General features: G+C 35.7%; 1 protein-coding gene across 2 annotated transcripts in view; it reads right to left on the minus strand.

Moving 5' to 3' along the window:
* Positions 1-25,847, minus strand: part of ANKRD28 (ankyrin repeat domain 28) — a 158,602-nt gene that overhangs the window by 128,020 nt on the left and 4,735 nt on the right. The window contains exons 1-2 of one of the 2 annotated variants that reach the window (XM_029940314.1): positions 5,957-6,567; positions 4,771-4,854 (exon numbers count right to left, since the gene is read on the minus strand). In XM_029940314.1, the coding sequence (XP_029796174.1) occupies positions 4,771-4,854; positions 5,957-6,076 (204 nt within the window). In that variant the 5' untranslated portion in view covers positions 6,077-6,567. Of the gene's footprint in view, positions 1-4,770; positions 4,855-5,956; positions 6,568-25,847 lie in introns of those variants that run through there. The other variant, XM_029940315.1, reaches the window with a different exon arrangement.

Below are 25,847 nucleotides of genomic sequence, written 5' to 3' on the forward strand. Positions count from 1 at the left end.
GCAATGCTAACATTTAACAGCAATTGGTATCATGAAAATTAAGACTCTGCTTGTATTATAGTTTAAAAGGTAGGAGTCCACAGAACCTGGACATAACTTTTTTTGGGGAAAATCCATTTTTGAATCATTATTGCTTTATGGCACTATTAGACAAAAGAAAAAAAAATATTTCTCCTTCTCCAAATTACTTATTTTCCCACTTACTCTCAAGTCTGACATGGGTTCAAATTTCTGTTCTGCTACACTTACTGATCCTGGAGATGTTTAACCTTTCTGAGTTTTAGTTTATCTATTAGTGGAATGGAAATGCTAACCTACCAACTTTATAATTTGTTTTATGAACTGAATCATAACATAAAAAGGTTTAGGTGTATCGCTGTCTCTGAAATAAAATTCTATAATTAACACCAATTTCTATCACTCTGGATAGAGGAAAACAACTACTATGTGTAGAAAATAATTTTCTTGCCAGGTCAGACCTTTCCTCTGAAACATGTTCTTGATATTTCAGACTAAATTATTTGGGCTCTACAATATGGCATTAAGTTCTACTAAGTCCTAGGGAAAGGAAATAATAATTATTATTATTTTGGCTACATATATTTAGAATTACAAATGAAACCTTCTGGCAAAAGCAGGATGTCATTCAAGGTCATTTGGAATTTTTAGAGCAGCTTTAAAACACTTTTTAAAATGTTTATCTTACTTATTTTGGGGAGGTGGGCGGAGTGAGCATCTGAGTGGGCTCTGTGCTGACAGCCCAATGCAGGGCTCAAACTAATGAACCAGAAGATCATGACCTGAGCCCTGAGCCCAAGTTGGATGCTTAACCTAAGCAGCTTAACTGACTCAGCCACCCAGACACACCTTAGAGCATCTTAAATTTGAAGTGGCAAACACCCTCAAGGCCATTATTTTAATCCCATGCATTTTATAACAAAAGAAAGGTGAGTCCCAAAGAACTTAAATGGATTTGCTCAAGTAGTATATATAGGCAATAAGGTAAGAAGATAGTACTTAAGTCTAATAACGTATATTCCAATTGTTCTTTACACTGTATCTACATACCACTCTGCCTTCATAAATTTTTGATGGTTTCACTTTTTTAATTAACAGTGGCTCTTCCATATCCAAGTAACTTCTATTTTTCCAAGTTTGCTATTTCAACTGCTTCTAGGCAATCAAAAATCTTCTATTAGGTTACCTACCCAAACCATTATTTTCCCTTTACGCCTTCTTATGACAATGCTGAGTTTCTCCATATATGGAATGGCAATAAAATCAGTGATGGTAGTAACCCTCTATTCTTGCCCCAGGGGATAAACCAGGTGATAAACAATGACTAATCTAAGTAAAAGCTCATCCCATTCTACCTTTGCTGGTGGATTGCTTTAGAGTAAACCAGTAACCAAGGCAATCTCAGGGGGAGTTTTGGCGGAATTGTGGAAAAGATAATTTTGCTTGATTAAAAATAGAAAGAAAAAAGGAAACTTACAGGGAGAGTCCCCTTTCCATTTCTCTGGCTGTGTGTCATAAGCATATAATGCATCAGTCATCGCTACTAGGAGGAGAAAGCTGAAAGTCTTACACAGCAGCTCACCCAGAGCTCTGACGGTACTGTCTTAACCAACCTCCAAATCACCTTGCTCTAGAGTAAATTACTATATAAGCAATAAACCTGTATTTAGTTAGGCACTCAATTACTTGTGACCCAAAGCCTGCAAATATGAAACTCCAATATTTTTTAAAGTTTATTTAAGAGAGAGAGACAGACAGAGACAGAGACAGAGAGAGAACGTGAGCAGGGGAGAAGCAGAGAGAGAGAACCCCAAGCAGACTCTATACTGCTAGTGCAGAGTCCAATGCAGAGCCCAAACTCGGAACCACGAGATCATGACCTGTACCAAAATCAAAACCTAGATGTTTAACAGTCAGAGCCACCAGAACTCCAGCATTTTCTCATGAAATCATCTTACCCAAGCTTCTACAATAGAAGACTTCCTTCTCAACCACATAATACAAAAGCATCTTATTTTATTTTTTTTAATGTTGTATTTATTTTTGATACAGACAGAGACAGAGCATGAGAGGGGGAGGGGCAGAGAGAGAAGGAGACACAGAACCTGAAGCAGGCTCCAGGCTCTGAGCTAGCTGTCAGCACAGGCTTGAACCCAAGAACGTGAGATCTGACCTGAGCCAAAGTCGGAGGCTTAACCGACTGAGCCACCCAGGCGCCCCACAAATGCATTTTAAATTAAGAGTTTTGTTAAAAAACAATTTAGGTATATTACCAAGAAAAATGCTATTTGGTGGTTTACAGTATTTACAACTTCAGGACATGACTGAAGAAACCAAAATAATAAAGCTAAAAAAAATACAGTGTTCATTTAACAGTACAGAAACAAATCTGAATTTGTATACCCATTCTAAACAATGATAAAAATAACTTCAAAAACCGTAAGTTTCAGGACACCTGGGTGGCTCAGTCAGTTGAATGCTGGCTTCGGCTCAGGTCATGATCTCGCAGTTCATGGGTTCGAGCCCCACATCAGGCTCTGCGCTAACAGCTAGCTCAGAGCCTGGAGCCTGTCTTCAGATTCTGTGTCTCCCTCGCTCTCTGACCCTCCCCTGCTCACGCTGTCTCTCTCTCTCTCTTAAAAATAAATAAAACATTTAAAAAAAAGTAAGTTTCAAAAAGACACTATTCTTAATTACTTATTTAAATAAAATTATTTTTTAAAAATAACCACTGTCACAGACATAAAGCTTAAACATACTTTATTACCTATCGAGTCATTTTATATGACAAAACATTGTTGTATTACACATATCACCTCTTAAAAAATTTACTATCTTGAATTAGAAAAATACCCACATAGTTTTAACAACCTGTAAAATTAGGACAATACTCTCAACTGCTAAGAGTCACATGAGAAAAGACCTAAAAGCAGCCAATGAAAAACTTGTCAAAAACCCATGAATCGCCATGAAGACAACTGAAGTCATCCACCCTCAATAAAAGCCTGCTGATTTGAAGTACTAACCTAACTTTTAGTTCTGCCCTAAGCCAGAGTAAGGGCACACAAGTTAGGAGACATTAAGAAAAGGTGGTTAAAATCAAGTAAAAAAAAGGAATCTTTAAGTAGAGGCTAAACATCCTAAATGTTTGGGGGTGACACACTAAGGATACATACACAATAGTTTCCAAAGACATCACAGTAGAATAAACTGATGTTCAAAATGATTATGAGTAATTTTTAAAATTTAAAATAATTCAATACAGCAGAAAACAGTGTTAGCTATGAGATTTTGTAATGACAGGGAAATCAATCATTGTAAGTAAGTAGCATTACAGTCCAAACGTTCTCACCAAGATTTGTTAGTACTATTAAGAAAACTACCAAACAAACCCAAAAAACTAGAGTTCAACAGAACAGAAAGCCGTTTTCTTCCTTTTCTTTAAGTCTATATACTCCTATGACTATTTTCTATCCTAAGGAAAAAAAATAGACTCTTCAGAACACCCCAATTAGGTAAAGTAACCAGGCACTCCATTTAACATAAATAAATCTATCCTGTATTAGGTGCATGTTTCCAATAAATATAAACTTAAAGGCAATTCATTTAGGAAGGTTTAAAAAAAATGTAATGATAGCATTTTGATTACTCCCTAATGTTAAAATGAACCATTTTAGTTAATGATTAAATTTATTTGGATAATCCAACTTTTAAAAGATAAATACTTTTTATATCTACTTAACATTATCACAGTAGTACTGTATGAAAGAATGAAAGAAAGATGAGAGTTTGAGATGACCTTGCAGGCTTTCACAGAACTACCAATCATTTTAGGTCATCTGTTTTGGTGTTGCTATAGCAATTTTATGAGTCATGACCCCCTCACCACAGTAATTCAGAAGACTGAATTATGTATGAAGAATGTACTATCAATGTGTTTCCTATAAAAATATATACATTAATGAATTAGATCTTACTATAATAAATTATGTATTTTTAGCCTCAATTTAGTAAATTAAAGAAACTACTGGACACTAGAGAAACAGAGGAAATTATCTATATGCCCAATCTGTATAAAACTGTCTCTCATGTCAGTCCTGAATGTTAAATTCACTACACCTTTCAGTTTGGAGACTTTAAATAATAGAGGTCCTTCTTTACTGAGAGGCTCAAACAGATAAGTCTGTATATAATGCTTACCACACTTACTTACAGAAAATAAAGTTGATCTCATAATCAAATTAGAGGTATTATAAACTTAATAGAAATATCTTTTAGAGTTGACAAAAAAGAACCCTCATCTAAAACGCATACAACTATTTAACAGTCAAGTGTCATGATGTCTACAACTTACTTTCAAATGGGATTCAGCAAAAGAAAAAAAGTATGCATGTATAATAAAATACATGTAAATATGAGAGGGAAAGCAAACGTGGCAAAATGTCCTCACTGCTGGATCTATGTGGAAGGTATGTGGGTATTCAGAGTAGGTTTTCAACTTTTCTGTAAAAAATTCCCAAGTAAAAAGCTGGGGAAACAAAGGACCCTCACTGGCTCCTAGTCCTTGTGTTAGTTTTTACCCTCAATACACACCCAATCCCTTTCTTCTGAGGCAATTACTCCAAGACCCTTTTGCCCTCATTTAAAACAACTATTACAGAACTGTTATGTCTTTTTCACAAAATCATAATTCCAGAAAAGAGTTAATATAAGTAGATTTAAAGGTCAGTATCAGTGAATTAATTGTTTTACCTGAAAGTTAACATCTTCTTTCTTAAATATTAGTGCTCGAACTTCATCAGGGTCTCCATTAAATATAGCTTGCACAAGTGATGGCTAAAATATAAGAGAGGAATAAAAATATTAATCATACTGCATGGATGATTTGAAAGGTATTTCCACATAACTTTTAAACCTAAAATTTTTCTTCCATTTAGCAACAATAATCAATTTGTTTTTAACATTAACCAAGAATTTTATGAAGCCAAATTGTATGAAAGTACAGGATTTAAAAAAAAATTCAATTCAGTATGGCCAAAACTAGGTAGTACAATAAACACAACCAAACCTGAGTAGAAGTCTTTTGTTTATATATATGGTAAAAACAAAGTCACTTCCAAATATTAAGTGTGACATCTCAACATCTACTTGTGGGACATAACTTGTCAAACAAGCCACTAGCAGGCCACACTGATGCCCGTGAGGACAGGCCTTTTTGAAAAGTTCTGTTTGGAGCATTAAATAACTTGCATGGGTTAGTATGACATGTTACATAGATAAAAATCCAAAGAAAGAAACTCTGGCAATTGATGAAAATCACTACTATTTAAAGACAAAAAAAATAGCATATACCTGAATGAAACAAAGAGGCAAACACGTGCATGTCAAAATATAAGAATTTCTTAATCAACAACACAGTCTCTCTGATAAGGTATCATATTATACTAGTCAAACAAACCAATTGACAACAGCATTAAAAATAAGGTTAAGGAAGTCTGATTCTTTTTCATATAAAGTGCTGCATGTAAATACATAAAATTCATTACAGAAAAGGTTGTGCCTCGGTGTTGCTAGCAGTAGTAAACCTTTCCTAAAACACACAGTTCCTCTTTCTCATTACATCAGTTTTTAAAACCACAAAATGAAAACATAAACGTGGTTGCCAGAACTACAATTTTCAAATTATTTTTTAAAAAGTCTTTGTAAGAGAGTAATGTGTAGTAAGGGAAAGTCTGCGATGTTATCTAAACATCTGAAGAAGTAAAAATAAAAAATGTGTCCATTTTATACACAAGTAATACTGCATCATACTTACATACCTATATTGCTTTTGTTTCCAATAACACTAGTGGAAGCCAACTTATGCATATTCTTACAAGGTAAAATTTACCCCATTTAGTTCAGTAGAAGACAGTAAACATAAACTCTCATGTCTTACCAATACACTTCCAGAAGGTGGTGGTGAATGTAGGGATTTATTTTCCTGTGGCAATTTAGAAATGAATGCAGGAGATTCATCTTCTACCTCCTCCAAAACAACAATACACACTCGACTCATTCGCTCTTTTAAAATACTAAATTCCAAGCTATGTGATAAAAGTCACAGTTGGAAGAGCACAAATAGTTTTTCTTCCTCTTCTGTACAACACTTAGGATCATTCTCTGAACAGCGCAGCTGGTTTTTTAAAGTTAGTAAGTACTATCAGAAAAACTGAAGTTTAAGATTATGACTACATAACTTCCTAAAAACAACAAAATTCTATTATTTTCTGTTGGATTACTATAATACTTAAAAGAAATTTCACATCAACATGTCAATAACTAAAACGGAGTCCAGTACAAGCTCATCTAAAAATATTTTGCCCCTACCAAAATAGTCATATCGCTCTCTGTCTCACAGAAATTTACTTGCATGAAAGATTATTGTTTGGGGTGACAACACCACACAATACAGAATGAAATGAGAAACAACTACTATGACAGAGATGATTACAGCTATACCCACTCTTGCCTGCAAGGTCATACAGCTACCAGTAGCTGACTTGCTTATAATTGGGAAAAAAAAAATCTCACTATTCTGTTTCCACTTCTAACTTGTCTTCATTTCTTCAGCTTCTGGTTTAATGCAGATAATATCCAGAAAAAAAAATTTCTAGAGCTCAGCATAAATTCTTAAAATGAAGCTCAGAGGTTGACAATTCTTTCTGTGTTGGGAAAGAAAAAAAACAACAACACTCTGCATTAATAGCAAAGCTGCAGTCCATTTACATGCGATGAGTCAGACCCCAAGAGACAATAGGACTCTTGGTACTAGAATACAGCTTGATTAATCCAGATATCCCATATAAAGAAGAAACACAGATCGCTTTATTCCCATCAATAGCATAAGCAAGGCAGAGCGTTCATTCTTTCTCCATCAGGCAGTTGTCTGTGGCTGCTCCAGCAAAAGGGCACAGCACCAGGCAGAAATAGTGTTAGCAGAGGATCCTAACGGAACAGGCAGGCTGCGAAGGAATTAGAAGGCATTTGAGCTCAAATTACTGCTTCAGGTTTTTCATTTAAAAAAAAGAGAAAAAAGCCCAGTAGTTTATCATTCCAGGGTTTCCTTTGATCTCCACATGAATACAGCTTCCATTAAATAGTCTTCATTCACAGGAAAAAACAGCAGACTGTGCATCTTCTTTGAGCCAACTACTTTATTCAATCATCTGCTCTGTGCCAATATAGTTTCCTTCCACTGTGAAAACCGCTACAGTTATCCTTTTCAGTAATTTCAGATGCTTTCCTGGTCCCCAGATGATCTTGCAAAACGGCCACGGATACCTCCAAATGGGTAGGTCCTTAAAAAATATCTACAGAACCTCAGGATCGGCCCCATAGAAGCATTCCAACTGAGCAACAGTCTGAATAGCAAAGACTGCAGAACCGCAGGATGAAATGCCTAGTAATGCTCACATGTTACACTTACCAGAGATCTGAGCTACTGCTCGGGGATGTAACTTCCTCTAGCAGGAGAAAAAAATAGTGCATTTGGACAGCCTTCACAATTAGAAGGTTCATGCCAGTTCTGTGACTAATCCAGATCAAACTGAAAAATTCTATAACTGAAAAATGAGTGCGCTTTTAACATTTTCCACTAAAAGCCACAAGGAAATCTGGTGTGCTGCCTCTGCTGACTAACACTGGTTTTAGCAAGTAAACAATTCCAAACAGCTTAACTGCTTTCGTATGTTACAATATAGCAAATGCTTAACCCTATAAATGACAACTGCAATAAGAATGTCTGCAGTGAACCCATAAAAGAGATGGAGAAATATTTTATAATAACATAAGAACACAAATCTAAGATCTTTTTTTTTACCAAGGTCATTTTTAATATACCAGATGTATTTATTTTCAAAAATGCACAAAATTTTAAGCAAAGAAATTTAAGATTTACAATTTCTAGGTTGTTGAATTTAATCAATCAAGTCATATTTTAACAGGAAAAAACAAAAATTTCAAATTGTAAGAATCCTAGCTCTAAACCTCAATGGATCATCTGAATTTCACTCTAGAAATTAAAAATTCCACCTTCCCATCTGGAAATGGAATAAAGCCTTAAATCTGTTAAACAGTTGCATAAAACTATTGTTTAAAGCCCTTAATATTCATTTTCTATACGCCAAAAAGGCACGAGGTAATAACATAAAAGTCAGATTCTTCCTCTATAAAATTAATTTACCCCAAGCTACAAGTGTCAAAAACAACCAATTTATAGTAGGTTTTCCCCCTCTTTATTATTAAACAAGTGAGTTACTTTCCAACAGAAAAATTACAAAGAAAATACTATGGTTTCACTTTAATTTTTGTTCTTTCTCCTACCAACTAGCATTTTTTTAATTCAGGAGGATAATAGCTAGTTTTGAACATTTTACAATGCGTTGTTGTTACAAGTGTTGTACATTCTCATTTAAAACTCACAATCACCTTATTATGTTCCCATATAATAAAGGGAAAAAAAACTAAAAAATTTTACTCAAAAATTAAGTATTTTATCCAGTCATACAAATTAGCAAAATTGTGTCTAATTCCAAGCACATGCTGCTTCTAATCTATTCTGCTTCCACTGAGTGTATGCACTTGTGCACACACCCCCCCCCCCCCCCCCCCGCCTCAAGATTTTTGCAACCTGTAATACTAGATAGTAAAAGTAATCTTAAAAGACAGGCAACCTACAATGGCTTTGAAAAGTTTAAGTAACAAAGAATATACTATTTATTGTCACAATACTCCTAAACAAGTTATTTTTAAATGGGTATTTCAGGGTTAGTATTATCTCATGTGTTTAAGCTAATTTACTTACCAAAACACATAAGGAAAAAATAAAAACCCGCATGATATAGATAATATAAGAATACCAGAATTTAAGAACAAAAACTATTAAACATCAAGCTATGAAAGAACCTGTAATCCTAACATAACTGTACCAAGATACTGAAATATGCAACAATTAGCTTAATAAAGTAAGCCAAATTAAGGACATGCAAATATTTTGACACACAAAATGATGTTAACTATCTCCACATGGCGAAATCAAAAATACCATCTTGATAGCTGGAATATGTAAAAATTAAACCACTGTGGTAACAATATCCCTATATTCTGTCTTCAGGGTTTTTCCCCACCCCAAACAAAAAATCTTTCTATACAATTTTAACTTGTTCCAAAGTGTTCAATGTATAAGTTCACCTACTTAGGCTTAAGCAGGTACATCCTATTTCTCATTCTAGGTCAACTTCCATTCTTAGGTCTTTCCTAGCCAAAGAACAAGCTCTTTGAAGGCAGAGTCTACTTTTTTCCACTTGTAAACAATTTCAATGAAAGTAATTCTGTTATGTCACAAGACTCTGGAATACAGTGGTAAAATTATAAAGACAACAGGGGATTTGTGTGTGTGTGTGTGTGTGTGTGTGTGTGTGTGTGTATATTAAGAGTATATGGGTATATATTAAGAATGTGTGGGGGCGCCTGGGTGGCTCAGTCCGTTGAGCGTCCGTCCGGCTTTGGCTCAGGTCATGATCTCACAGTTCGTGGGTTCGAGCCCCGCATCGACAGCTCAGAGCCTGGAGCCTATCGTCCCATTCTGTGTCTCCCTCTCTCTCTGACCCTCCCCTGCTCACACCATATGTGTGTCTCTCTCGCTCTCAAAAATAAATAAAAAAACATTAAAATATATATATTTAAAAAAAAGGAATGTGTGTGTGTATACACACACCCTTTAATCAGAAAACACAAGAGATATAAGGCACAATATGTATATATCAAGAGTATATGGGTGTCTATGTATTATATATATATTATATATACACACGCTTTAATCAGGAAACATAAGAGAAACAAGGTGCAACAAAATGAGTTTTGTACCTATAGTAGGTGAGCAACTTCAAATACATAAGTTGACAGGATATAAAACAATGATACAGGATGACAGCTAAAATTAAGGCCTCAGGAGTCTGCCTACCTGGAATTCAAATTCTGATTCCAGTATTTATTAGTTGTGTCCTTGGGCAAGCAACTTAAATTCGCCAAGCATAAATGTCTTTACACTTATTAAATAAGAATAATAATCTTCAGAGGTTTTTATCTAGGAGAAATACAGTAATAGCACAGTGACTGAGAATGTAGGCTTTGTAGCCAAACCACCTGCATTCTGATCCAGTTTCTGCACTAACAAACCTTAACTGTGACCTTGAGCAAGGTCTCTCTGTCTCACTTCAACATCTACTAAAGGACAGTAACAGAATCTACTTTACAGTGTTATTCAGAGTGAAGTTTAAAATAAAATGTAGATAATCTTATTATTATGGATATTTAGGAGAGTAGAATGATATCCCTTGTGAAGGTAGTGAGGAGAGGACTACTGACAATTTCTCCCCCTACTGGTGAGAGGAGTCAGATGGTCTAGAAATCTCATTGAGTTGCTAAGTACACTCCCCTCACACCACCCTTTTCAGGCCTCTAGACAGACTGCTAGAAGCTTGTCTTAACACTCCAGTAACCAGACAAGAATTAACTAAGCATTACTGAGGGGAGGAAGGGGTCAACTTAGGCAAGAAGTAGGACTACGGGTTTTAACATTCTGCAACATTCACTGTACTTTACAGTCTAAGAGAAAGGGAAAAAATTACTGGCCCATGAAGGTGCCTAGCTGGCTCAGTCAGTAGAGCATGCAACTCTTGATCTCAGGGTCGTGAGTTCAAGCCCCACACTGGGCCTGGGACCTACTTAAAAAAAAATTGGGGGAAAAAAATCTCATTGAGGCACCTGGGTGGCTCAGTCTGTTAAGTGTCTGACTTCGGCTCAGGTTATGATCTCACAGTTCATGAGTTGGAGCCCACATGGAGCTCTGTGCTGACAGCTCGGAGCCTGGAACCTGCTTTGGATTGTCTCCTTCTCTCTCTGCCCCTCCCCCACTCAAGCTCTGTCTGTCTCTCAAAAATGAATAAGTTGTTAAAAAGTTAAAAAAATTACTGGCTCATATATCCAATCTAATCAACGGCAGATTAAAAACACAGAGATAATTACTGCACTATTTTTTACTATGTAAGTTAACAGCACCATATAGCACTGTTTTATATCTTCTGCTGAATAAGACAGACCCCTAATATGAGGACTTCACATCTTAAAGAAAAAGGAGACAGGTAAATAACTATTTATGACATTAGGAATGTACAAAGTATTTATGGATTGACAAAGATAGTGCAAACTTAAGTTCAACAATTTTTTTTCAGTTGAACAAAGGCAAGGGGATGTGATTTTTGTCTTGAGGCACTTACTTTTTAGACCAAATTAAGTTTTTAATAAGTCAGTAAATTACGATTCTAACAACTTCATAATCCTTACATTCTTTATACTAAAATGTAGCCTATCAACAGCTTACTCCCTCTCTTCACAGAATCATATAATGGTAAAGTTGGTTTAAACCTTTGTTTAATCACAAAATATTTTAACATCCTGAATGATTTTCTTTAAGTGCCTAATTTTGTTACCCCAGAATTTTTTTTTCTGACACATGTGATTTTTTTCTGCATACAGATTCAATCCAAAAGCTCATCTTATCTCCTGCAAATCTATGACCTCCATATTGATTATCACAGTATAGGAATTTTGCTCAGGGTGTATAAAGTGACTACTTTGCCAGGCTAGTCTCTTAGTACTAAAAAATAAAAAGCCTGTGGTGAGAGATGGTAAGAAGTGGATTTAAAACACATTTCAGAAACATTTTTCATAGTTCAAGAATCCTGAACAATCTTCTTGAGCTAGGTCTCATCTATCCATATACTTTAGAAAAAGTGCTATGAATAGATTTTAGAAGAAAATGGGGCAGGAGAGGAGGGAAAAAAATTTTAAATAGCTCGTTTAGGTTATTGGTCAACTTCCTCATTATTAGTATAGCCACTACAAAAATAACATTACATATTACATTAAAAATGAATTTAAAATCCTTACGATACATGCAAATTAATTCCTTCTCTGTATATAATGTATCTACAAACTGGGCCATTTTTTAAATGTTTGCTCAACCATACCTACAAGATGGCTGACAACCAATGTTATCCAATGATCTCGAGTAGTTTGACCCCCCTGGTCTATTATAATGGAATAATGAATTGTTACTCCTTCCATTATGAATACTATCATATATTGCATATTGTTAACATATATTAATGTTACCTATTATTACTCTGATGTGTTCTTTACAAAGACCTTATTCTGCATCCATTCTTCCCATCTTCCATTCAACTAGAACATTCAATTTTTAGGTAAGTACAGGGCCTCTCAGCCTCCCTGTGGCTAGGAGCCACAAGACAAAGCTGTGACCAGCATTTTAAATAGAGGTGTTGTGTGGCTTCTAGAAAACTTCCTATTCCTTCAAGGACAAATGGTATATTCACCCTGCATCCTGGAACATGGATGACTCGCCACCATCTTAAACCAACAGAGTCTAGGGAGGTGGAAGAGCATACTAGAGGGGATCTGGGTCGCTGAGGACTTTGTGGTACAGAACTGCCATAAAAACCCTAGACTGCCCACTTTCCAACTCTATGTTACAAAGAAACAAAAGTTCTACCTTGTAGAAGTCATTGTGATTTTTAAGTCTCTTTTACTCAGAGCTGAACCTAACACTAAGTGATAATCTTACTCTTCCTTTAATCATCAATCAATGATCCATACTCCAGTAGAGTATAGCTATTTAAATTTTCAATAAACAAAATGGATTATAAACATTAGCTACAACAAACTAAAATAGAAACAATAATCAGAAAACAGCTCAAAGAACAAATCCACTATATTATCCGTGGAGGGAGAAGGAAAATAACATCCAGTCAGTCAATGACTCATCCATTCATCTGTGTTTATTTATCATCTACTATGTGTCAGGCTTTCTGCTAGGCTACGGAAACAAAATTATGAATAAAGAGTCAATCCTTACTCTAATGGAGCTTACATACAAATAAATATTATATAACTGCAAACTGTGTTAAACTGTAGAAGGAAAAAATTTCTTGGAAAAAACTAGAAGATCCACATGGCTGCAGTAAGCAACTATGAGGAACTATGAGGAGCAGACGTAGTTGGGAGAAATAACTAAACTCAGATTATATAGGGCTTTGCAAACCAAGTTATAAAGTTGGTATTTCCTAAGTGATTGAAAAGTCATTAGAAATTTTTAAGCAAGGCAATCATGATGCTTTAAAAAGATTATGTAGCTTCAGTGTAGAGAACAAATTTGAAGAGCAGAAGAAGGAAGCCAAAGGACTAGTTAGGAGACTGTTGAAATAATCCAGAGTGGGTAACCTGAATGATGCTCGGCATGTAAATGCAGAGACTGAGCTGTATTTTAGAAATGGGATTTACAGGACATGCTAATAGACTGGATATAGGCGTGAGGGAAAATGGTAATCACAAACAACTCCCAGGTGTTTTATATAAGCAACTAGTGCTTGCAAGACTTTTAAGTAATCCAGGCTTTTTTCAGTTTCCAAATGTATTAAAATGAGTAATATGACTTGTTCTATCATATCTAAGGGCCCTTCAAGCTCTAAGTGGGTTCCAAATCTTAATCCAAAATATGTATCCTAACATCTACTCACATGATTTGAAAAAAAAGTGTTAACAATCCTGAACTTGTCTAAATTCAAAGAGGAGTATAAAAATGTTCCCTACCATACCAGGATGGAAAGATTGGGTTCCATCCTATCCCAAATCCAGTACATTGAAATAATGTAAAAAACGTTTGGCAAGAATACCTTAATTTAAAACATTCAAAATTACAACAGCAACTGATTCAACAACTAATTCATATTAGTATTTCCACTCTACTATACATACACCAAGAGATTATGAAATGTCATATATCGTCTCCACCTTCAAAGACCTTATGCAACCTAATGATTTTTTGGGTATGACACCAAAAGCACAGGCAACAAAGGCAACCTGAAACAAATGGAACTACATCAAACTAAAAAGCTTTTGCACGGCAAAGGAAACTATCAGCAAAATGAAAAGACAATCAATGGAATGGGAGAAAACATCTTACCTGTAATCCATACATATCCAATAATAAATTAATATTCAAAATTCATAAGGAACACATACAACTCAATAGCAAAAAATATATAAATAACCTGACCTTTTTAAATAGGCAAAAAACCTAAATAAATATTTTTCTAAAGAAGGCCATACAAATGGCCACAGGTACATTAAAGGGTACTCTTGTGTTGACAAGGATGTGGAGAAAAGGAAACCCTTGCACACTGTTGACTGAATGTAAATTGGTACAGCCACCATGGAAAACGGTATGGAGGTTCCTCAAAAAGTTAAATATAGAACTACTATAGGATCTGCAATCCCACTTCTGGGTATACATCCAAAAAAAAAGAAATCAGTATCTCAGACATCTACCATTGCAACATTATTCACAAAGACAAGATAAGGAAACAACTTAATTGTCTGTCAAAGGATGAATGGATAAAAAAAAGTGGCATATGTATACAAAACGGAGTATTACTTAACCATAAAAATGCCATTTCCAACAACATGGATGAACACAGAGGACATTTATGCTAATAAAATGAGTATAAATAAGCCAGACACAAAAAGACAAATACTATATGATTGCACTTACTTGAAATCATAGAAACAGAGAGTAGAATGGTGGTTGCCAGGGGCTTGAAGGTAGGGGAAATGGGGAAATTTTGGTCAAAGAGTAAAAGCTTTCAGTTTTAAGAATAGTTACTTTGGGAGATCTATACACACCGTATGTATTTCAAATGATCACTTTGTAAACCTTAAGTAGTATCATTTTTACTTGTCAATTATACCTTAGCAAAGTAGGGAGAAAAAAGCCCTTATGCAGCCAAAATGAGATACACAAGAAAAACTAACCAATATAAGAACACAAGTGATAGTAAAAAGCAGTATATACAGAACACTTAAATAAGAGGTGTATAAGACAAACCCGCCACTAATTAAGTCATTGGTAAGAGTACAGTACTTATTAATTGTAACTGGTACATAAAGATATCTTCTAATTGTCCATTCTCTTAAAAAAATGACTTTTATGAAACTATTCATAAACTTCACTGTTGCTACTTTTTCCTCTGATTTATTGGAAGGGTGTTTTCCCAAACCAATGGTCAACTAGCTAGAACATCTAATCAAAACTTCCTCTTGATGATCACATATCTAAGAAAATCGTTCAAACCATTTTACTTATTTATTAGATTTAACATTAATACTATTTACAGGGGCTTCTGGGTGGCTCAGTCAGTTAAGCAATGGCTCTTGATTTTGGCTTAGGTCATGACCCCTCCACTACTAGTGCACACATATATTCTTTCTCTCTCTCCCCTCCCCCCAAAATAAACATTAAAAAATACTATTTATAACACCAGACCAATAGCTTACTCAAAGAGTAGACAAGTGCCATGTAACAGAAATAAAAAATTAGCCACATACTTTAAATATATCCCAAATATTATCATTTCAGCTTGTTATCAATATAGGTATCAGATATTTTACACTTTTTATTATCTTCAAAATTTGTTGTGTATTTTATACATAAAGCATATCTCAATGCAATCATTAAATTTTTATTGGAAATAATGAATTTGTATTTAGATCTCAAAAAATTTACAGTTGACAATGTAAATACATGTGCCTGAGTTGTTAAAATCATATATATTTTTTAACACTCATTTTTTTGAGAGACAGTGCATGAGGGGGGGAGGGGCACAGAGCCCGATACATGGCTCAAACTCACCAACCATGAGATCATGACCTGAGTCCAAGTCAGAAGCCCAACTGAGCCATCCACATGCCCCACAAACATATTTTTTTTAAGTTCCAGTAATTAAGTCATGTATTTTAAATTTTTAGATTAAACTAAATCAAGAATTCTGTTCCTCAGTTACATTAGCCTGCCATATCTGGCTAGTGACTATTATAGTACACAACATTGGTTTAGACCTATATAGACTAACTTTTTAAAAGTTTAACTGTTCTAGACAAAATCCTAAAATATGCTACCTACATTACTGTCTTATAAAAAAGAACATCGATTTTTATGATGGCTCAGAGACAATAATATGAACATATCTTGTTAGGCTGCTTCACAGTAAAATAGTCACAATAGCCTTAGTTGACTGTTCCTAAATATTTCTGTTATAACTTGAAATGGCTCACTAATTCTCTTTCTTTCCCCTTTGATTCTTCCCTAGAAACACATACATCTCTCTAATTTTATCACAGTATTAGCCCTGGCTTGAAGGCAGCAACATTATTTTCACAGGAAACAAAGTACATGAACTATTTAGGTCCCATTTTCTTCAGTACTCAGAGGTCACATACATTAGAGTTCCATACAGAATTCACAATTTGAAGTTAACAAAAGTTGACTATCTGTCAGCATATTATTTCACTTATTTAGGCACTTTTATTTTAGTGTGAAGCAAATGAAACTGATCAAATGATTTTTAAAGTTGTTTTCAGTTCTGGCATTTTATAACTTTATGGTCCTTTTCTGATAAGAATAGGTTGATTCAGGGGCGCCTGGGTGGTCATGATCTCTCGTGGTTCTTGAGTTTGAGCCTCTGTGTTGCACTCTGTGCCGACACCTCAGAGCCTGGAGCCTGCTTCAGATTCTCTGTCACCCTCTCTCTGCCCTTCTCCTGCTCATGCTGTCTGTCTCTCTCTCAAAAAAAATTAAACATTAAAAATTTAAAAAATTTTTAATAAAAAAATTTTTAAAGAATAGGTTGATTCATGAAAGAAAGGTACCAAAAGTGGTAGTGACCATAGGTTAGATTTTTTTAATAAATTTGGCTCTGAGAAAAGAATTAATTGGGTAATATTTAACCCAAAAAGGACTAAGAGGAAGAAAGGCAAAGATCAAGATACACATGTAGAAGGCTAAAGAATTTGATTTTCAAAAAGGAACTAACCAATCAAAAGATACAGTATGACTGAATGGATTTTTAAAAACCAAGATCCAGAGCAACCTGCGTGGCTCCATTGGTTAAGAGTCCAATTCTTAATTTTGTCTCAGGTCATGATCTCACAGTTTGTGAGTTTGAGCCCTGCATCAGGCTCCTGCTGTCAGCTTGGGATTCTCTGTCTGCCTCTTCCTCTCTCTCTCCTCCTCTCTCTGGCTCTCCCCTGCCTCAAAAATAAACAAACATTAAAAAAAAAAAAATCCAACTATATGTGGTCTACCAGAGATTAATTTTAAATTTAAGGGCACATGTAGGCTGAAAGTGAAGGGATGGAAAAGGTATTCCATGCAAATGGTAACAACAACAAAAAGAACAGGGTGGTTAAACTTTATCAAACAAAACAGACTCTTAAGTCAAAAATTGTCTCAGGAGAAAGAGGACTCTATATAATGACAAAACTAGGAAGAGAAATAAATGCACACACACACACCCCCAACATTAGAGCATCTACATAGATTTAGCAAACACTGATAGAACTAAAGGGAGAACTTGACAGAATACAATGATAATAGTAGCAGACTTCTGTATCCCATTTTCAGTAATGGATAGAACACCCTAACAGGAAATCAACAAGAACATAGTGGGCTTGAACACTATAGACCAAATGGACTTAACAGAACGTTCCACCCAACAGTAGCAGAATATACATTGTTCTCAAGCACATAAAGAACATCCTCCAGGATAAGCTGACATCGTAGGTCACAAATTTCAACACATTTAAGAAGAAATCAGACCAAGTATCTTTTCTGACAAAAACAGAATAAAACTAATAATCCATACCAAAAGGAATAATGGAAAAGTAATTAATATGTGGAAATTAAATAACACACTCTTAACCAATGGATCAAAGAAGAAATCAAAAGGAAAGTTGGAAATATCTTAGTATATTGAAACAAAAACAAAAACACAACATACCAAAACTTATGGGATGTAGCAAAAGCAGTAATAAGAGGTAAGTTTATTTTGATAAACACCTACATTAAAAAAGAAAGACCTCAAATAACCTAACTTTACACCTCAAGGAGCTAGAAAAGAACAAGCTAAGCATAAAGTTCGCAGAAGAGAGAAAATAATATAGATTAGAGCAGGACTAAATGAAATAAGAAAAAAAATGAGCTAGTTATTTGAAAATACTGAATTGTCAAAACTTTAGCTAGACTAAGAAAAACAGAGCACTCAAGTAAAATGAGAAATGAAAGAGATGAGACATTATAACTGATGCCATAGGAAGGGGGAAGGGAGGGGAAAAGGGTGGGTGGGAAGGATAAGGATTACTACCAACAATTACAATGCCAAGAAACTGTGCAACCTAGAATAAATGGATGAATTCCTAGAAACATACAACCTACCAAAGACTGAATCATTAACAGAAAAAGACTGAATCAGTAATCAAAAACCTCCAACAAAGAAAAGCTCAGGACCAGATGGCGTTAACTGGTGAATTCTACTAAAGAATTAATGTCCTTCTCAAACTCTTCCAACAAAATGAATAAAAAGGAACACTTCCGAACTTATTTTATGGGCCAGCATGACCCTGATACCAAAATCAGACTAAAACACTACAAAAAAAAGAAAATTATAAGCAAACACAAAATTCCTGATGAACATAGAAACAAAAATTGTCAACAAAATAACAGCAAACCAAATTCAACAGTATATTAAAAGGATCATACGCCATGACAAAGTGGGACTTATGTCTGGCATGAAATCATGGTTCATCATTTAAAAATGAATTAACACATGATATTAACAGAATGAAGGATTAAAAAAATGACATGATCACCTCAACAGATACAGAAAAAGAAATATGACAAAATTCAACACCCTTTCATGATAAAAACTTGCAACAAACTAGGAATAGAAAGAAATTACCTTAACATAATACAGACCATATACAAAAAGTCCACACATTCAGTGGTGAAAAACTGAAAGCTTTTCCTCTAACACAGCAAAGATGCCCATTCTCACTACTTCTATTTAACACAGTATAGAATTTCCTAGCCAGATCAATTAGGCAAGAAAAAGAAATAAATGGCATCCAAATCTGAAAGAAAGGAAGAAGTAAAAGTATTCTGTGTGCAGAAGACATAATCTTATGTACAAAACCCTTCAGAGTCCACACACACACACACACACACACACACACACACAAAACCCATAAAACTTAGAATTAACTAATTCAGTAAAGGTGCAGAGTACAAATATCAACCATTTCTATACACTAAGAATAAACTATCTGAAAAGGAAATTAAGAAAATAATCTCATCCACAACAGCATCATAAACAATAAGATAACTGGTTATAAACCTAACTAATGAAGTAAAAGACTTGTACATTATAAAACTACAAAACATGGATGAAAAAATTAAAATGATATAAACAAAGAGATATCCTGTGTTCATAGAAGACAGTATTGATTGTCAAAAAAAAACGAAAACAAAAAACCACCCAGAATGATCAAGAAAGGAAGATCTCACAGATGCACAGAAAAGGGGATTGTAGTATGGAGGTGAAAATTACCTTGAGTTATGAGGAGACCATCTTTGTCTTCTGAAGCAAGAAGGAAGGGTTGATATGGGTAAGAGAAGTGGAAGTGAAAATATAAAGTTGTAAAGAAGTGAGTGTCAATGTTTAGTAGTTGGAAGTAATGGGTCATGAGGTCTAGGCTGGATAATAATAAAAATATAGAAGTGAAGGTATTTTCAGTACAAGAAACAAACTGTGGGATGTGCTTATTAGACTATGTGGTTAGAGCCAAGTGGAGAGGATCACTGGTGTGGAAGCTGGTACACTGTTAAGTATGATATTCAAAACGTCACTTACAAAGAAATGAGATCATATAGATAACTGATATAACTCTGACCCAGATGTAGAACTGGGGAGTGAGATTGGCAGACAATATCAACAGAAAACAGAAGAGTCACCTATCCAAATAGCATGTGCTTCAAAAGATTTTTTTTATAGACAGGTAGACTAGTAACATTTAATAGCTAAAGTGGACAACTAGAAGAATGCTGACTCTGCTCCCCTCGCTCCTACACACACACACACACACACACACACACACATAGACAGACAGACAGACACACACACACACAGACACACACACACACACACTCATTCCCACGATATACTGGCTAGGAGCAGAGGAACAATACTTGAGCAGACCTTTGAAGAAGTATATACTTATGAAAACACAGTTTCAATTAGGACAGGAAATGGAATGGGCTTCCTGGAAAGATTATAGATTCAAGAGTTTTATATATATATATATAAAAGAGATGTTAAAGTCTAAATCAATATTTAAGTAACTGTTTTTAGATTTGAGTCTTCATGGCTCGTGAGTCAAGCCCCATGGTCAGGCACTATGCTGACAGCTCAGAGCCTGGAGCCTGCTTGGGATTCTTTGTCTCCCTCTCTCTCTGTCCCTCCCCCACTAATGCACTCACGCTCTTGCCTGCGCGCGCGCTCTCTCTCTCCAGTCTCTCTCTCTCTCAAAAATAAATATCAAAGGGGTGCCTGGGTGGCTCAGTCAGTTAAGCCTCCGGCTTCGGCTCAGGTCAGATCTCATGGTCGTGGGTTCGAGCCCCGCATCGGGCTCTGTGCTGACAGCTAGCTCAGAGCCTGGAGCCTGCTTCCAGTTCTGTGTCTCCTTCTCTCTCTGCCCCTCCCCCTCTCATGCTCTGTCTCTCTCAGTATCAAAAATAAATAAAACAAAAAAAATTAAAAAATAAAAAAATTAAATAAATAAATATTAAAAAAGTTTAGATTTGAGTCTTAAAAGAAATAATTATTTCCTTCAAAAAGTATGCAAGCAAAAAATTTAACAAAGCGAATATAACGATTTAAGTAGTTTTCTAGAATGCACTCAATATGCCAAAACTAACGGAGAAAGGGGAAGAAACATTCTGTTGTCAAGTATGTAGTACTGTATTTAAGCAATATTTTTAAAAGTTAGATTCTTTTCTTCATAATTTTGATTACCTCAAGCAATAGTTTGAAATTAAGCAAAAGTATTCATCAGACTGAAGACCAGATTGAATTAGTTATTCAAGCAATGTTACTTTCAAATACCCTATTTAATTTGTCTCTTATTAGTATAATTTTTGGCTGGGATGTATGTTAATTAGCAGAATCTCTGGCATATGACTTATGTCCTTCCAGGCCCAGGATAAGCACATTCACTGAAAGATAATTTTACATTATTATTTACATAATTATCTCTCAGCAACTGCAAAGACAACTTATGTCCAATATTACAAATTAGCAGAGTGTACCATTTTAAACAGGCTGAACTTCTGCCTTCCTTTAAAAAAAAAAAACTGAGGAAAGGTTATTTGCAATTCATTCTGGTTTCTACAATGTGATGACACTAGGATAAATAATATCTCTTTAAAAACTGGAGAAAATTTTCAATTTAAGAACAAGTTGCTATGGTTACCCAATGTTTACCTTTATAAGCAATAGTTATGTGAGACGTCCAAGGGATTCCCACAAAGAGCAGTAAAATCAGTAACTGAAGTGTATGTAGTTATTTCACACACAAACTGGGACCACATACACCACTTCCCTTTCAAAGTAGCTATCATTTGGGAAATACTAAAGAAAATGATTCACATCTTTCTAAACTGTAGAAGGGTGGAGACAAAAATACTAAAACTTGTAACTATTTTAAAGTCCAAGTGATGACTCAGAATACTTTTCATATTCTTCAGCTCCCTTTACTAAAGAGTGCTATCTAAAATTTTAAAAAACAGCTTCTATTGTTAAAAGAAGGAAAGGGTGTTTCTAATGCGTATCAGGCATGGGATTTTTTTTGCATAGATTTTCATGCTCTTGATAAACCTGTAAAAAGCCCTGCTTAAAACTTAATGTTACTTCACAGGAAAACAATGTCGACTCCTTTAGCTGTAGTAATTTTGAACTTCTTAAATGGAAAGAAAGGGCCCCTATTAGACTTGATAATTAGCTCACTCTTGACTAACCGAGTAATTAAATCAGTATCAGTTATTGCAGTACAGAAATGCTTTTGTCTGTTCTGTTCACAATCTGAACATTCAGTAGTTGAGAATATCCATGAAGTTTTTGACCTGAATATAATTCTGATGTGATCTTAAAATTATGAGACTCATCATTATATCTTTATTTTTTTTAATGCTGACTTATTTTATTTTCGAGTGAGAGAGAGGGGAGAGAAGGAGAGGTACAGGGAGGAGAGGGAGAAGAAGAGGGAGAAGAGAAAATCCCAAGAAGGCTCCACACTGCCAGCGCAGAGCCTAATGTGAGGCTCAAACTCACAAAGCCTCAGATCACGACCTGAGCTGAAGTCGGAGAGACCCTGAACTGACTGAGTCACCCCAGCGCCTCTCATCATTACATCTTAATGGGCCTTCCACAAAATGTGTACTTTTCTGTATAGCAGACTTTCAATAAAGACACTTACCATAAACAACAAGAAGTGAAATTATGGTGGCTCTAAGGTAACTGACTGACACCTAGACTCCGTCTGAGTCTTCTCTGTCAGACTCAGGATGGATCTTAGGATGATTCCCTTCATAGTCAGAGATACCTACCACACTTCAAGGCCATCACATCAGACACATATACTGTTGCAGAAAGGGAAGTTTCCTGCTGTGTCTCTCTTTTAGGTATAAGGAAGACTTTCCTAGAAGCTACCTAACCTGACTTTTCCTGACACGTGACCACTCTACGCTCTTATGTTCCTTCCTAAACAAATCACTACTAGGTGGAGAAGGATTAGCTTTACACTATTAAGGACTTTTCCGAGTCACGTAGGAGAGCAGTAAGCATCCAAACAAAACTGGGGGCCTGCAAGGCAGGAAGTGGATGATGGCTGGTAAGTGGACAACCAACAGTATGCTATGTATTAAACTGGCATTTTATTTCAATAGTTTACTTTTCTAGGGCTGCCTGGATGGATCCCCTTGATTTCTTGATTTCAGCTGGGGCCATGATCTCATTGTTCATGATATCAGGCCCTGCACTGGATTCTCTTCCTCCCTCTCTCCCTCAAAATAGATACATAAACTTTAAGAAAAGTTTACTTTTCTCATTTTTATTAATGAATTACAACACACTAGTGCTAGATAGTACTGAGAACTCTAGACGTTTATTTTTAAAAGGGAAAAAAACCAGTCATCAGTAATTTATCTTAAAACAGACTAAAGGTGGGGCGCCTGGATGGCTCAGTTGGTTAAGCGTCCAGCTTCCGCTCAGGTCGTGCTCTCACGGTTTGTGGGTTCGAGCCCCGTGTCAGGCTCTGTGCTGACAGCTCAGAGCCTGGAGCCTGCTTCAGATTCTGTGTCTCCCTCTCTCTCTGACCCTCCCCTGCTCACACTGTCTCCCTCTGTCTCTCAAAACTAAATAAAAATAAATAAATAAATAAATAATAGAATAGGAGAAACGGTAGAAACACTTTCAAAAAGATATCCTTCCCTTTTCCTTTCCTTCTTCTGCTAGCTAAAGCTTGATAGACGTTTTGGACCTTGTGTTGTCTCTGTCTCTCAAAAAGAAATAAAAACCATTAAAAAAAATAAAAAAAAAGAAATCTCACTTTTTTAAAAAAGGACTAAAGGCAATCATTTTATAAATGCCATTAACAAAAGAGTATACTTTAGTATATGAAATAATAAAATTACACTTTAATTTTGACCCATTAAAATGAAATTTTTATCTCAAAAAATGTTTCTCATTAATCTCATTTTTCTCCTCTAGGAAAAGTTAAGGCGAATTCCTAGACATAGGTCAAACTACATTTAAAATAATGAAACTAGAACACATTTAAAGCCAGGATGATGGTGAATCTAAAACCTGTATCGTAAGTGTCAATGAACCTGAAGGTATTTTGTCTGAAAAGGAGTCAAGGAGAATATGATAGTGTTTCCATACCTGAAGTGCTATTACTGTGAAGAGATACCAAATTGCATAGGTCTAGAGATAAGAACTAGATCAATGAATAATAACAAGCAGCAAGCTAAGATTTGGTTCAATATAAGAGAGTACTTTAATCTAGCATTATTTTATGTGAAGATGGAAGAAGACTGGCTGATCCTATGAGGCTGGGATAAACACCCCAGGTAATGTGAATACCTATGATGATTCCAGGCACTTTATGTGTACTCAGTTGTAACATGTCTGTCAAGTAGTTTCTACTTCCAATTTCACAGATAAAAATCTGAGGTGGAAAAGTTAAATATTAGAAATCACATGGCTAACAAGTGGAGAAAAATGGACTCTAACCCAGGACAATCTGTCTCCAAAGCCCAGCTCTTCCTACAAATACACATCTAAGAGAAGTTAAATTAAGGAAGCAAACAGGTTCTGAGTTGGTGAGAGCCAAAAAGCATCTGATTGAAGTCCTTGATTTCAAAATTAGGATACCAGAAATGAAAAGTATTACTCCCTTCCATTTGTATCAGTAGTTCCTAGTTTAGGAATGCTCTCACATCTATTCCCACATTGCTTCCTCACAGCCATGCTTTGAGGTAAGCAAGCTAGGGAGGTACTATTTCTTAGCATTTTACGTCAGACAGAAAGAACAGCAAGGATGAGTTCCTTTAGTTTTCTTCTAGTTTACTTTCAAAGATACTTGTATCTTCGATTCTCCTCTCTGATCTTTCATTCACTCATGGTCATTTATTAAACACTTCTTCCATGCCAGTTACCATACCTTAATGACTCTGCAGTCACTGGGAAGGAGCTTATACTCACAGAAGAAAAAATTTATTAAAAAATATTTCCATCTGTTCACAAACCTTATCAATCCTGATCCCTTTCCTTTATCACTTTGATTTATCCCTTATTGCTATCTCTACCCCTTCCTCTTGACCTACACAAAACTTCTATGCTTCTCTAACAAGCTACCATTCCATTTCTACTTGTTTCACCCTACTGCAATCTGACTTATATACTCACCATTCAACTGAAATTGCTCTAAGATCACCAGTGGAAACTTAATACAAATTCTTCATTTTTCTCAATTAGTCTATGATACTGGATAACCAATGATCTTTAAAAAATTTTTTTTAATGTTTTATTTATTTTAGAGAGAGAGAGAGAGAGTATGAGCAGGCAGAGAAAGAGAGAGGGAGACACAGAATCCAAAGACAGGCTCCAGGCTCTGAGCTAGCTGTCAGTACAAAGCCTGATGCGGGGCTCAAACCCACGAACTGTGAGATCATGATGTGAGCCGAAGTCAGACACTTAACCAACTGAGCCACCCAGGCACCCCACCAATGATCTTTATTAAAACTCTTCCGGGGCGCCTGGGTGGCTCAGTTGGTTAAGCCTCCGGCTTCGGCTCAGGTCAGATCTCACGTTCGTGGGTTCAAGCCCCGCGTCGGGCTCCGTGCTGACCGCTAGCTCAGAGCCTGGAGCCTGCTTCCAGTTCTGTGTCTCCTTCTCTCTCTGACCCTCCCCCTCTCATGCTTTGTCTCTCTCTGTATCAAAAATAAATAAAACATTAAAAAAAAAAATCTTTAAAACTCTTCCAGGGGTACCTGGGTGGCTCGGTCGGTTAAGTGTCTGACTCCTGGTTTCTACTCAGGTCATGATTTCATGGTTCATGAGTTCAAGCCCCATGTCAGACTCTCTGCTGCTAGTGGAGTCACCGTTGGACCCTCTGTCTCCCTCTCACTCTAACCCTCCCCTGCCTGCTCTCTCTCTCTCTCAAAAATGAGTAAATCAACATTAAAAAAAATCTCTCTTCCACAAAATTTTTACCTTACTTCTAAACCTTCTTTTCTGGCCCCTTCCACTTGATTTTTCTTC

This window comes from Suricata suricatta, chromosome 5 (genome assembly GCF_006229205.1).
Source record: "Suricata suricatta isolate VVHF042 chromosome 5, meerkat_22Aug2017_6uvM2_HiC, whole genome shotgun sequence".
Classification (NCBI taxonomy): domain Eukaryota; kingdom Metazoa; phylum Chordata; class Mammalia; order Carnivora; family Herpestidae; genus Suricata; species Suricata suricatta.